This window comes from Castor canadensis, chromosome 2 (assembly GCF_047511655.1).
Source record: "Castor canadensis chromosome 2, mCasCan1.hap1v2, whole genome shotgun sequence".
Lineage (NCBI taxonomy): Eukaryota > Metazoa > Chordata > Mammalia > Rodentia > Castoridae > Castor > Castor canadensis.
Window position 1 is genome coordinate 43882082 of NC_133387.1, and position 15419 is coordinate 43897500.

The following is a 15419-nucleotide window of genomic DNA, read 5'->3' on the forward strand; positions in this document are numbered from 1 at the left end:
ACTATTCTGCCAGAGGGAGACTGTTCTAACATTAGTGTTTAAATGTCATGACAAAGTTATTCATACATTGATATAAATGATTGTCCAGATATATTGGAGGACTTTGAAAGACTGACATTTAGCAAAATGATGTATGTTTGATTTTCAGTTGAATATCCTCTTTAATCAAATCAGTTATTAGATTCTCATGATAGAATCCATTGTTTGGTCTTTCTTATAGTATTCCTATTTGTTCCCATATGAAAATAGACTTAACCCTAAGAAATATGAAAGAAAGATGAGAATGGATTAGTGTTCTTAATTTGGCTTGTTTGGTTGTCCTTTACGTCCCAGTAGCAAATTCATGACTTAAAAATGGGTGATTTTCCACATTTCTTCATCTGTTTATTTTACCGGGATTGTGTAGAGAAATTATTTTTTAAAAGAAAGTTTAATGTCCATAAACAATGCTATATATATAACTTGATTCCATCTGCTACAGATAAAATGAGCATTGAACCCCTCTACTGCTCTTGCAATTTTTTCAGTTGAGCCATTATAATGGAATTAGGGAAATTCAGCCACAGTCTTCAAATATCTTGACTTTCCTCCAACGAAAAAATATTACCTTCACTTCAGTCTTGACAAGTAAAGACTCTGAGCAGTGAAAGAAATTTAACTAGTTACAATTAATTCAGGAGACCTCATTTGTTGATTGGGGGGGTATTATTGAATAGCTAGCATGATAGTAAGCCAAAAATGTGTGCAACCTTGTATGCCACAATTATTTCTCAAGTTTGATTCTGAAAAACTTAAGTTGTTTTGACTGGGCCACTAATAGCAATTTAGATAATTCTGTTTAAATTTAAAGGCATGAGATACAAAACCATGACTGTATTTCTGCACATTCTTCCTGTCAGAATCACTTAAATCACCATCTTACACACATACATATTGAAACTCAACTTTAAGTGTTTTATTTTTATGTACACTTTGTTTGTCCAGAAATAAAATATCTAAATACAGACAGTGTAATGTTGTATATGTATAGCTTTCAACAATACTTGAGCTGAATAAATGCTTTGTACATTAAGTTTGTCTTTTTAATGGAGTTCACGGCTACATTGATAAAATGGATTCCTCAGATCCTTTTTTTTTTCTTTTTTAACCAATAACAAGCAGAGACAAGTACAATTTAATATTAATAAGCAGCTCAAATAACACTTGGTTAAACTATGTACAATACAAACCATTCATACAAATGAAGACTAGGATATTGAATTTGTTACAATATGTGTAGTAAAGATAAGACAGACACTTATAACTTACATGGTGTCTGCCAGGCATTTCCCTTTTTATCTAACGATCAGAACTTATTTAAACAGCCTTAGCTGGTCTCTACTTCACAAATGTCCATTGTTGGCAATGAAAGCTGTTATTCCCATGTCTACCCACATGTAAATTCCAAATGTTTGCTCATCTTTACTGAGAACAGGCTCCCTCCCTAGAAAAAAGAGCCATCTTGGATCACCTTGAATGTGCCTACTCTATGCTCGAAAAGGTTACTACACTGTTGTGTTCATAAAATAAAGAATACTGAGCTCTAAAGACACATTTTTTTTCCATTTTAACAAGCATATACTCCTACAGTAGTATTTACCAGTACAGCTACTCCAAGCAGTAGGAATGCATGAGTGGCAATTATTGATTAGCATGGACTCAAGACTTTAAAAAGAGGTTTCCACAACAGTGAGTGTTAGAAACATTCTCTGTCTAGTTAATCCTTTTGTTTGATCATAGTATACCCTAAACCATTATGAGTCAGACAAGTGAAAGCCCTCTCAACAGGAACCATGACGGATGCAAGCTGAAATGTACATGAATGTGTGCTTGTGTACCTCTATATGTGAGAGCATGTCTTCAAGTGTGACTTTAAAATCTGTGGTGATTTATAACTGTAGTGAGAGATGAAGCTGACTGGGCAGAAATTACATCAGATTGTTTTCCACTAGCATTATTTGCAGCCAGTTGACAAGAGCAGCAGTGTAGACACATTCTAGGCAACAGATGTGACCTTCTTCTTTGAGGTAACAGCCCTGTCATATGACCTTAAATTCCTCCGGCTTCAGTCTCACCCCCTTGTCCATCCTCATCCTGAGGGGAAGTAAGGTGTGTCACTGTGGTAGTTGTAGTCGGGGCACACTTTCTGTACTAGTTTATAATCTGTACTGTAAAAGGAAATGTAAATACAGATCACCTTGAAGGGCTTGGAGCAGAGCCAGGATACGTGACTTTGGGTCTGCTCCTGGTAACAGGTTTTTGAAGGGTCATAGTTGCAGAGTGTGTTCTTGGTGGCCTTGTCAACCTTTTCATATTCAATTCTACAGTTAAAGGATTTGGAATCTTTAGCATCAATCACGGTTTGCTGTGCCAAGTCAAATTCCACGATTTTTGTTGGGGGCACCAAGCTGACAGATACATTCCCTTGACCAGTGGAATTATGCCTGAAATATACACTAAATGTCCCGTTGCCATGATCTACAATTTTTCCAGTTATCAACAGGTTTAGCTTCACTGTTTTGATATTGGAATGAAAATCACCCCATCCAAACATTTTCTTAAACTTGCCCGTCTTAACAATGGGCCTTCTCTTGGCCCGGGGCCGAGGCTCTTGGAGGTCTGTGGAGTTCCTCAGCCAGTCCCAGAGGTCTTGCTCAGAATAAGGTTCTGGGGTGTCATATCGCAGGTCCAAATCTGTATCATTTTCTTTGCCACGAAAAGTCTGTGACAGGAGTCGGCTAATAGATAAATCTTTGCTGCTTTCTGTCCATATGTGCTTTAGTGTGGATTTGCTGCTTCCTGACTTCAGAAGTTCTGACTTTCCACCATTAGTTAAATTGGCACACGTGACCTGAAAAATGAACAGAAAAATGGCATTTACATCTCTATACCCAAAACAGAGATCTAATCCCTTCCTCAGAGACTCAGAATTAAATGATGACACTTATTTGGGTTTTTTATTTGTTTGATTTTGTTTGTTTTAAAGGCATTCAGCATCTGGCCAATATTTATTCAAATGTGATAAAACACCACTTTTGTTTTTAAATAACCATGGAAGAATAGAGGTGTGGGTGGACAAAAACCACTAAACATAACCTAAAGATCTATATAAAAACATTGACTAATGGAGGAAAAGGCCACCCAGCATGAGAAAACCAAATTGAATTCAAGCATAAACCAAACTATTTACTTCTTAGCACAAAGTCCACTTTTGAAATAAAATTTTATAAATCATTATTTTTTTTCTTGCTTCAAAATTATCATAAGCTTTAAAACTACAGGATTCTCAGAAATGTCAACTGACATTCTATGGAGTTGATTGCCTATGCAACAGTAATATTAGGAAAATAAGTTTTGCAAAAAGACTAATATATTTTAACTGGTCAAAGCAAAATAATATGTTTATTATCTGTCAATAAAAAGCAGCAGGCATATCAGTTAAGGCACATTTTTTTTTAATCTTACATGTTTTTCATCTTAAAATGTGGTCTAGGCAAAGGGACATAAATTAAGATATCCAATATTCAATGTCTTATAGATATTTGTCAATCTACAGAAGCAAGTCAAACACAGTCAAAAGGAATTTAGCTTAGATTGTGAGAATCGCATTCAGAATCTGTTCTCTGAGACCCCAGGTTTACTCCTTTGGGAAGAATTAGTTCCCCACCTAAGTAGAGGTTCAGAGGAATCAGTATCCCATGGCCTTATTGGCATAAGAGAAGCAACAGCTTCTCATTTTGACATGGAATATGGAAGACAGGAGTGAAGACAACCCAGGACCCACAGGAACCAGCAGTCAATGCAGGCAAGCCAGGTAACATATGGACTCACTCCTCTAGGGCCAGCCTGTTAAAAGGAGTCCCCAGATGCCCATTTTAAAGGCCACGTTTCACAATAAGTCTCTATTGTCAAGCCCCTAAAGAACTAATCCAGAACCTTCTGAGTCCTTTCTCAGACATGAGCCTAATAACCACTCCACAGCCTCATTGCTCCAGTCTCCCAAATTTCCCAAAATAAAGTCATTCCCAGAGAGCTTTTTAAAGTCAGACCCATCAGGGATTGGAACTACATTCTTTGGGTCCCTCCATACACTTAGTTTTATAGGCCTCTTGTTACAATACAACTTTGTCCTCAGTATATCCTTTCATCAACCACTTAAGTGAAGAAAGCCTATTCCAATCTCTGGCGAGCAAGACCATGACCTTTACGGAAAGACTCCCTGCTTCTCTCCCAGCTCTGCCACTTCTACGCTTTGCACCTTTGGTCAAATTATTTAACCTCTCTCAGCTTCAGTTTTCTGTCTCTGCAAAATTAACATAATAATGACATCTACCTCATAGGGTTGCCATGAGGATTGAATGAGCTAAACCGTGTGAAACTTTTATGATAGTAGCTAATACATAGGAAGGGATCAATAAATTTAGCCATTGTTATGAGTCCTAAACTGATCTCCAAAGACATTTAGAGAAACAAGCCCACCAAATGGAAAATATGGAGATCTTCCCTAGCAGTACTTTGCCCTGGATAATACAGCTAAATGCTTCCTACCTGGATGGAATAGATTTCCCCGAAACATAAATGCATATAGTCTTAGTAATCTAAGCTAAAACAAAGTCTCCTAGATCTTGTCATCTTCCCTTTTTGCAAACGCCTTCAGATCAGTGAGCTCTCTTCACTGCCAGCCAGCAGTTTCTTCCTTGTCTGGTTCAAACTGAGACACTGTGAGTGGTATGGAACCATTCCCATCTAAGAAATAATACTGACCAAAGCTGGTCTATCCTCAGTAATGCTGAGCTTAAGAAATTCTGCAAGTTGAACTGGAAGTGTACTGTGGCTCAAGTGGTAGAGCACCTGCTTTGCAAGTAAGAAATCTTGAAGCCCTGAATTCAAATCCCAATTACACCAAAATAAAGAAAAGAAGTCCTTCAAGTTTATTCCCACATAAATTCATGGGAAGTAAGACAAAATGTGGTTCAATCATGGGTTTACATCACATGAATAAACCCTACAATGCCAAGACTGAAAACTGGGTAGATTACTACAAGAGCTAAATCAATTATTTCATGCAGTTAGCCTGCCTCCTGTTGCATCAACTGTGATCTCCAAGGCAATAGTGATGCCTTCATGGAAAGATGCAGTGGGTCATTGTATGCAGAGGTTACTGAAGGAGAGAAAAATGCTACGATGACCTATGGTGATTCACCTCCTACACATGGATGAGTCTAGGAAAGAATAGATAAATTATAGTGGTAACACAGTCATATCTAAAGGAGTCTCATGCACATACGCAGTCAGTCCTCAAACTTTTAAACATATCACCTACCAAGATGAACAAACACCATGGAATGGAATCAAGATGGATATCAGATGGGCCACTTCTGGTTTGTAGAAAAATATCAGGAATTGAGAAGTTGTCTCTGCTGCAAACTTCATTTTGGTTACAAATAATGCCTCCTTAATGTCTGCTCAACCCTCCCAAGGGCATCTCTCTTCTATCCTCTGCACTAAAACTGTCCTGTCTTTACAGATTCTCATCATGCCAAACAATTCTAGAAATGGATCACATTCAAACAGTATAAATTACTGAGAATAGCAAAATGATTGTTTTAGCAAATGTAATTTTTAAAAAGGACTAAGTATTATATCATAAAGGAATGAAATTGAAAGCACTAGTATTTAGGGTAGGGGTACTATACATACAAATGTGTAAGGTAAAAAACAAAACTCCCCACTTATCCTCTGTCACTGATAATAAGGTCAATCCACTATGGGATAATTATTATTATTTTATGCAAACTGTAATCCATATAGTACCATAGTTAATGCTATTCCATTATAATTGCAAAAATAATAAAAACAACTCAAATTCTCCTGCTAATTCACTGAATTAATTAGTTGCATTTTAAAATATACTATTTGGGGCTGAGGATGTTAGCTCAGTGGAAAAATGCTTAGCTAGCATGTGTAAGACCCTAGGTTTGATTCCCATAACCTCAAAACAAAAAAAAGAACCAGTTATTTTGCTATGACAAAAATTGAAAACTAACAATAATTGGTAATAGTAGTATAAATTTCTTGGATTGTGGGATTTTGTGCATTTGTTTTGTTTTAATAAAATCTGATTGATTATTTAAACATTCAAATCCATACTTGCTAAATTATAAGGCATAGTCTCTATCATAAGCTCTATATTTATGCTTTATTGTAAAAAAAAATGCATATTGTCCTCTGATTTTTTCTTGCAACTAGATAGCTCCCCATTGTTTGGGTTGCAAGAAGAGTAAGTTCAGCGATGCATCTGGAAGTGGTTTAACACCTGTATCTCAACATCAAAACAGGGCTATAATAAGATCCTTCCATGATGCACTGGCTAGCAAAGCATTGATGAAATTTCCCCAAAAGAAGAAGTGGAAAGAATATTTAGAGTGAAACTTATCATCAGCTTCCCTGATGAAAAGGGAAAAATGTAGAAGTGGGGTATATGATTTAAAGGAAGAAAACCAAACTATTCAAAAAAGATGCTAAGACTGAAAGATGCAAACAAACCTTTAACTTTCAGGTGGAATATAAATTTTTTATTTGTAAATTATACTTTCCACTCCAGTACTGATTTTGAGTGTAGGAACCAGAGTCGGACTGCCTAAATCCCAGACAGGGCCTTGATCCTTAACAGCTATGTGAGGTGCACAAGTTACTTAATTTTTCTCTTCTGGAGATGAGGAGAATAATACCTCACAGGAATGTTGTGAGGATTAAATAGAGCACTCCATTTGAATCACCAAAGACAGTACCTCAAACCTGGTGAGTGTTCAACATTAGTATTTCTAACTGTGATCATCATCAGACATTTTTACCTCTAAATTCCACCAGGTAAATGAACAGCTAGCAATAGTATTTTAAAAGCTCCCTTTGCAAGAAAATCTCCTTTTGACATAACCATAAACATAAAACAAATAATATATAAAAAGGAAATCATACCAGGGTCTGGAGAGGCAGAAATAGAGAGTAAATTTGCCTAAAGTTTTAGTTAAGCAAGATATAATAAATTTTAAAGATCTGTTGCACAAAACTGTACCTATAGCCAACATTGCTAAATTGTACACTTAGAAATTTGTTAAAAGGGTAGACCTAAAGGTAAGTGTTCTCACCAAAATAAAACACTTTTTAAATGTGTCTTAGCAAAATCATGAACATATGTGAACTCTAATAAAATGTGTACTGAAATTTTGTAACAAGAAAGAAGGAATATATTTTGAAAGTGCTGCTGTGACAGCCTAAAAAAAGGGAATGTTGAACAGATAAACTCCAGGTGACAAAGGAGGGGAATAAGTTCAGCTATTAAAAAGCTCAGCTACCAAATGCAATAAATGTACTGCCTTCAGTAGTGAGACATGAAAAGCTTTGAGTGGTCTCAGAGTCAAGAGACTTCTGAACATTTCAGTTTGGGTTCAGAATAAACCCAACTTAATTGTCAACACTTTTCTTGAATATTCCTATTGTCTCTTCCCTTCCCTCTGACTTAGCGTAAAGAGAGTAGGGCAATATCCAAAAAACAATATCAATCATGAAAAGACAAGACGGGTCCCTAGAATGGTCCCTAGACTCATTTACTGTTAATAATCCCAATTAATTTTACTTCATTAATTCAATAACTATATGTAGTGAGACTCTTCTAATATGAAGTTAAATAAAGAAATCAAGAGATAACTGATACATGTATCTTGCTCTCAAGAGTTCACAATCTAATGGGGAGATCAACTAAGCAAATCACAGTGTGATGGTGCAGCACCATCTGTAATATTCTGAAAGTTAGTCAAAGTTCAAAACTAGAGAAGGCATAACAGAAGAGAAGGTCCTTAGATCTGGGAGATGAAAGAGGTTTGGGAGTTCACCAAATAGAAAGCTGTCCAGAGGAGTTCTTCCTAACACAAGGAGCAAAACTAGGCAAAAGTGCAGGGTTGAGAAGGGACATATCAAATATAAGAGTGGAAAATAGCTCCTTACCATTTAACTAAAAGTGTGTGTTTTTTGATAAACATCTCTCTACTCCCTCTCCCCTTCAGTCTCTGGTAACTACCACTTACTCTCCTTACTCTCTTCTTATGGGTTTGCCTTTTTTATAATCCATGTATAAGTGAAGTCATGCTAAGGAGATCACCACAAAATAAATATGTGAGGTAATGTATGTGCTAAATAGCATGATTGAGCCATTCCACAGTGTGTGTATACATATATACGTATGTTGTATGTGTATGCACAGATTTATCAAAACACCATAATATATATACATACACATTTTACTTTCAAATGAAATGAAACGGGGGCGGGGGAGAGAGAGAGAAAGAGCAAGAAATTTCTGCTGAACTTCAGGAACTTTGCTAAAGAGGAGAAGCAGGTAGATGGAACTTGCAGGAGGTAGGCTAGGTGCCCAAATTATAATGGTCCTGCTTATGATTTAATCTTAATCTTAGAAGTAATGGAGAAACACTAAACCTTGGTTTGTTTTGTCTTCAATAGGTCATCCTAGCTCTAGAAGAATCACTGACTGGAACTAAATGGATGTGTTGGTAGAGAGGAATCTTGAGGGAAGAAGGTGTAGTTAAATAACTAATTGCAATATTTCATTTAATGAAGTGTGTCTGAGCCAAGCAGTGGCAGAGAAAAATAGGAAGAAAGTTAGCTGAAAAATAAAATAAAATAAAATCTCATGATGACATTGGTGGTTAGTGTCTAAAAGTCATTCTGATGATGCTATCCAAAAGAAAGGTAACAATAAAGGTGGGAAGATCTGCAGAAATGAGAGGGAAGGCAATGTTTATTTTGAGGCATTCGTGGATAGTATTGTACAGGTTGAGTGGATTATACAGAAAAAAGATAGTGACAATATCTCAGAAATGCCTATGCTTTGAGGACATATAGAAGAGGAGCCAGACTGGGCAGAGAGAAAAGTGGATATCAGAAAGAACATAATATTGTAGAAACTAAGAGAATAGGGTGGAGAAGTGTGAAACATGGACGGAATCCAAATTCCAAGTAAAAGACTACTAGCGTAAGTGTTTGAAAAGAAGTCTCTTGACTTTTGAAATAAACTACTAATGACCTTATTGAAGCTGGAAATCAGTAGTGGTGAAGAGATCACACAACATGAAAAAGAAGAGCAAACAGTTTAACACACCTACTCCCAGACTCAATCAGGAATCACTGCCTTTCTTATTCTGTCATATTGCTTTACATCTTAAGAGCTTTCATTTTTGAAATAAATAAACATACACATAAGTTTAAAATAGACATCAAGCCTTACTGAATAAACAGTATCAGTGAAAAAGTGAAACCTGTACACTCCCAACTGTTCATTTTACAAATATATTAAGATTTTCTTTCTAAAAGTTGTTTAAAGCTCCTTTGCTGTTACTATATCTGAGTACTAATCACCGTAGTGGAGACTATGACATAAAGGTGACTACACAATAGAAAAACCTGGCAATTTCTAATTAACTCAATTCTAAAAAGGCAACGCATTGCAAAACTTTCTTTCTTTGAATAATTTTTCTATAATATTACAATGAAAACACCAAATGGATTTCTTAATTGATTATAATTTTCCAATGTTCATTCCAAATGAACTGGTTCTCTATTTCAATATCACCATTACCACAAAGTAGAAATACTGAGATTCATGATTTTTAACATGATTAGGTATATGCGTTTTAAATTTTGTTTCTTTTGAGAATTTCCAAAAATAGGAGCAAAGGGAAGGGGTATTTCTTCAACCTTGAGCAAAGATAAAACTTGTATATAACATCAAGGAAACATATCTGGTATAGAACCTCAGAATGGGTCCAGCCAGATAAAAATGACCATCGGATGGTAAAAGTGTGAGTGGTAATGAGCTACCACACTTGGATCTAGTATATTCTTTATGTGTCTTACAACCATCCTTTCATACTGCTTGACATAATATCTTTTCATTACTGGTTTCCAATCAAGTTGATTTACTCTCTATAAAATGATTCTTTGTCTCAGGTGGTAGAGTACCTGCCTAGCAAGTGTGAAGCCCTGAATCTTAAACCGAGTATCAAAAAAGAATTTTTTTGAAAGGCAGCATTTTGGGAGAGTAAACCATTTCTCAAGTAGACTCCAACCTTAACAAGGTCTCTGACTTTCTGAAATTTTCACTCCTTTCTATGTACCACCTCCTACTAGAAGTGTCTCTGGATATTTGTGTACATATTTTTCATAAAAGAAAAATGAGATGGCTTTTAATTTCTACCAACCTGCTGAACTTACAGTTGATCTATTACTGTTCAATTTAAATAACATCAAGACTGCTTTGAATTTTTGGTATTTATTTCATCAAATGTTTGAATACTTTAAGGTAAACAAAAATTTTAAATAACCTGATCCTTAAAAACACTGCTCTTCAGTGAATAATTAGTCAACAAAATGGTCTTGCTCTATGATTACAACTTCATTTTAGTAGTTTTACGATTAGCTATGTTGAATATCTGATGCATAATATTAACTACTATTGGTCAGGAGCACACTATGTCCTTGGCATTGCAGTAAGTATTTTACATATGCCATTGTATTTCATTACACACACTCACACAGACACACACACATAACTGCAGCTTATGGATGAAAAATTTGGAAGTTCAAGTTGAGTTTGTACAGGATCACTGCTGGTAAGTAAAAGAATTACATCTTAGTTATGTTATAAGGTACAGTTTTATTTTATTATTTTTTGTTTTTTAATTGTTGTGCTTGGTGGGGGTACATTGTGGCATTTACAAAAGTTCTTACCATATATCAAATAAATTATACTTGAATTCACCTCTTCCATCACTCTCCTTTACCCTCCCTCCCCCATTCCTGGAACAGTTTCAACAGGTAACATTTTTCCATTTACATATATGTCTACACAATATTTCCACCATATTCACCCACCCACGCTCTTTCCCCACATCCTCCTCCTCTCACTGGTTCCAATTCCCGCCCCCAGGAAGGACCTGTTCTGCCTTCCTGTTTTCCGATTTTATAAAGGAAAAAAAATGACATTTTTGTTTGTTTAAGAGACACACACATGAAGTATCCTTGTGACATTTCCATATATATATGTATTATAACCCAATTGGTTAATCTCCTCTATGTTTCTTCTTTCTACTGTAGTGAAACTCTATAGCACACACATCATTTCCTCTAAATCAATACTACAATGAGATATTCCCACACACCCTGTTAGGAGTACTAACAGACTCAGATGTGGCCAAAAGGGAATTGTTGTCTACTATTAATAGGATTTCAAATGGGTATAGCTATTATAGAAAATGGAGAATCATAAAAAAAACTGCAAATAGAGCTATCTATCATTTAATCCAGCTCCTGGGAGCTGGATTAGATATACTCCTAGGAGTATATCTAAAGGAAATGAAATAAGTGTCTTAAAGATAGATACCTATAATCCCATGTTCACTGCAGCATTATTCATATTAGTCAAGATAAAAAATTGACCCACATGTCTCTCAGTGAATGAATAGATTAAAAAAATGTACAATGTACACACACACACACAATGATTATTCAGCCTAAAGAAAAATAAAACCCCATCATTTACAACAATAAGGATAAACCTAGAGGATATTATGCTAAGTGAAATAATCCAGAGACAGAAAATAACTGAATGACTACACTTTTAGATGTAACCTAAGAAGTCAAACCATCAAAGAGAGTAGAATGTTAGTCATCAAGGGTTAGGAAGAAGGAGAATGGCAAGACACTGGGCAAGAGAACAACTATCAGTTATAAGATGAATATGTTCAATAATTCTAAGGCACAGTATAGTGACTTTAGTTAACTGTGTGATATCCTGGATATATTTTCATTGCTCTTGTTTATTTCTTTTGGGGGTTTTTGTTTGGTTTTGTTTCATTTTGTTTCTGTTAGCAGTAGGGGTATTGAACTCAGGGCCTTGCAAATGCTAGGCAAGCACTCTGCCATTTGAGCCATATCCCCATGCTGTGAGTATGTCAATTAATTTAGTTGTGGCAATCACTTCATAATGCAAACATACATCAAAACATCATATTTTATACCTTAATATGTGCAATTTTTATCAATTATACCTCAATAAAATTGAAAATGAATTTTTTTTTAAAAAATCGAAGCAAAACCACAAAAATAGCAGCAAAACACACCATTTCTCTCTGCTAAAATTGATGCTCTATAAGTAGAAAAGCATAAAAGAAATTCTCTGCCTCTTCCATAACCCAGTAAATTCGGGGAGATTATACTTCAAAAGGAACCAAGAGAATGGATGTGATGAGAGTAATCTTGATTGTCAGCTTGATTGGATTGAGAGACAAATATCCAGGCGATTAGTAAAACACATTTCTGGTGTGTCTGCAAGGGCATTTCCAGAGACCACTGGCATATGGGATAGCAACTGAGAGGAAAAGTCCCACCCTGAATGTGGGCATCCAATTGGCAAGAAGTCTGGAAAGAACAAGAGTAGGAGAAGGAGGAAGCTTTCCAGCTCTGGCTTTCTGTCAGCTCTCTGCTTCCTAGTCACCATGAGGTGAGCAGGATCCTCTGTCACATGGCCACCACCATGATGTTTTGTCTCATCATGGGGCCCATTGCAAAGGGGACAGTTGACCATGAACTGAAACCTCTGAAGCTGTGAAACAAATAAATCCTTCTTTCTTTAGATTAGTCTTACTCAAGTATTTATCACAGCAGTGAGAAACTGACTAACATGGCTTTTGTGTCCAACATCACAGGTCTACATCTAAAACCTTCTACTTCCTCATTAATGATGCCTTGTAGCTGTTTTTCTCCAATTGTAAAATGGAGATGCACTGACATAGTGGCTCAAGTGGGAGACCATCTGCCTAGCAAGCATGAGGTCCTAAGTTCAAACCCCAGCACCAACAATAAATAAATAAATAAAATGGAGATGATACCTAACTCTTGGCTTTTGGTGAGAGCAAAATAAAAAGGGATTCTTTTATGTAGTACATATCACAGAATCAAATGAATGCCTATATATTTATTTTTGCTACTATACAAACTATGTATATATACTACATAGTTTTAGATGATGTACATTTAATTCCTTTACTTCTTCTATACCAAAACACAAATATAAGGGCTACATATATAAGGCTTATAAGTATATGGGGTCCTATGCAGCTTGAGTTTAATATAGGAGAACTACTGTGCTGGGTTAGATTATAAAAGCCTTAATAAAAGGAAAATAAGGCTTTCTGAATGCATACTGCTAAAAGATTCCTTTCTTCTGATTAAAGACATTATATCTGCTCAAATAGTCAAAAAAAAAAGATTGAAACAGAGATCAGCAAAATTTTAACAACTCTGTGGTCATTAATAGAGGTAAATGATGGGAGACCTTGCTGATTATGGTACAATTTAGTATGGGCAAATGTGGGCCATAATTTATGTTTAACACAACATCATTAAGACAAGACAGTCTAGCCAGCTTTCACATTCCATGCCATCCTCAAGAACTAGGAGTATGGTATGATTCTATTAGTTTGAAGAATTTTCAAATGGCTAAGAATTTTAGGTATGTTACTCTAAGATGAGCTCATCAACCCATGGAGTGTTACTCAGCTCTGGCCCAGAATATTGCATTAAGTGGGGCACTGGCTCAAATCTGAAATCATAACTACTCCAGAGGCTGAGATCAGGATGCTTATGATTCAAGGCAAGCCTGGACAAAAAGTTCATGATACCACTATCTCTACCAATGGCTGAGCACAGAGGCATGCCTGTTATCTCATCTATACAAGGAAGCATAAATAGGAAGATCATGGTCCAGGTAGGCTCAGACATAAATACAAGACCCTATCCTCAAAATATCAAAGCAAAATAATGGTAGCATGGCCCAAGTTGTACAGTGCCTGCCTAACAAGGGCAAGGGCCTGAGTTCAAACTCCAGTAACGCCAAAAATAAGAATACTGTGTTGCAGGTTGATTCTAAATCATGAATAATTGAACTCCTCTCAAGTTATATATGACCATAATTGTTAGCTTTCCCTTTGATTCCTTTTTTGTGTAAGGGCTTTGATAAGAAATATCTTGAAAATGTTCCTGGTTTTTTAACACTTGTGGGGAAAACATGCTTTGTGAAGAGCCATGAATTTCTACTGAGAAAGAAATTTTCATCTTATGAAAACATTGCCTCCTCCATCATGCTCACCTTGTAAACACACACATACATATAACTTTTGACATACAATCACGTTAATATTAGTGATAAATTAAAAATTTTTGATCTACATGACCCCACTTCCATTCTCTTAAAACATAATTACAGATTATTCAAGTTTTCATTGCAAAAGTTGCTTCTATTGTTAATAAATGTACAACATTCCATTAATGGGAATAAATAAACCAGAAAAGGCAGTTAATATTTTATATTACTTCTTTTTAAAATTTATAAGAAGTATCTCTTGTGAGGGTCACTGGGTACATGGTTATAATAATGAACAAACCCATTTAAAATAACATATTGGAAGACAATTTCTTCACTAAAACAAAGCCACTGTGGCATCATTTTTCATTACTCATAAAAAATATGAATTTGTCAATAAATTCAGATATCTTTAAAGAAAAGAGAAATGTACTAAATTCAGAGATAGCTTCTTTCCATCAGAATCATAGGTCAGTCAATATGAGCAATTGTCCATAACAAAGTCTATTCCATGTTTGCAAATGAATAAGTTCATAGTGTCTGAAAATCAAACAGGGTGGAGATCTGTCTAGAAAGGAAGGATTTACTCACCTTCTTCTAAGGTTTGGATATGGTTTGACCCTCAGAGGTTTGTGGACTGTATATCCAGTGACGGTGGAACCTTAAAGAAGTAGGGTCTAGTAGGATGTAATAATGTCACAGGGACAAAATGTGCAGAAGCAATTAATGGGCACCTTAAGAAAGTGTGCTAATTCTCACAGACTGGACTAGTTACTGGAGAGTAGTCATTACAAAAAGAGGTCACTCCACATATTTGGCCTCCTCTGCATGGGCTGCTCACCCCTGGGCACTTAGGCATGCACTCCCACCATGTGATACCATCTGCCATAAAATGAGATAGCCTGAGGTCTTCTTAGATGTGGCCACCCAAGCTTGGACTTTTCAACTTCCAAAGTAATAACTCAAATTAAACCTCTTTACCTTATGAAGTATCCATTCTAAGATATTTTGTTATAGCAACATGAAACTCACTCTATTTTCAATGACTTATGTACATATATCCCAAAAGTTTATGAGAACACAGGTCCATAAGAACACACTGAGGTGTCTAAGCAGTGTACCTGGAGTTTAAAAAATTGGTTAGTTTTTACCAAAGGAATTAAGC

At 35.9% G+C, this 15419-nt stretch overlaps 1 protein-coding gene across 1 annotated transcript in view; it reads right to left on the bottom strand.

The window, feature by feature from the left end:
* Positions 1-294: 294 nt before the first annotated feature.
* Nxph1 (neurexophilin 1) overlaps positions 295-15419 on the bottom strand; it is a 299276-nt gene continuing 284151 nt past the window's right edge. Inside the window, exon 3 of the mRNA XM_074064671.1 lies at positions 295-2890. Within this exon, the coding sequence (XP_073920772.1) occupies positions 2129-2890 (762 nt within the window). The 3' untranslated portion in view covers positions 295-2128. The remainder of the gene's footprint in view (positions 2891-15419) is intronic.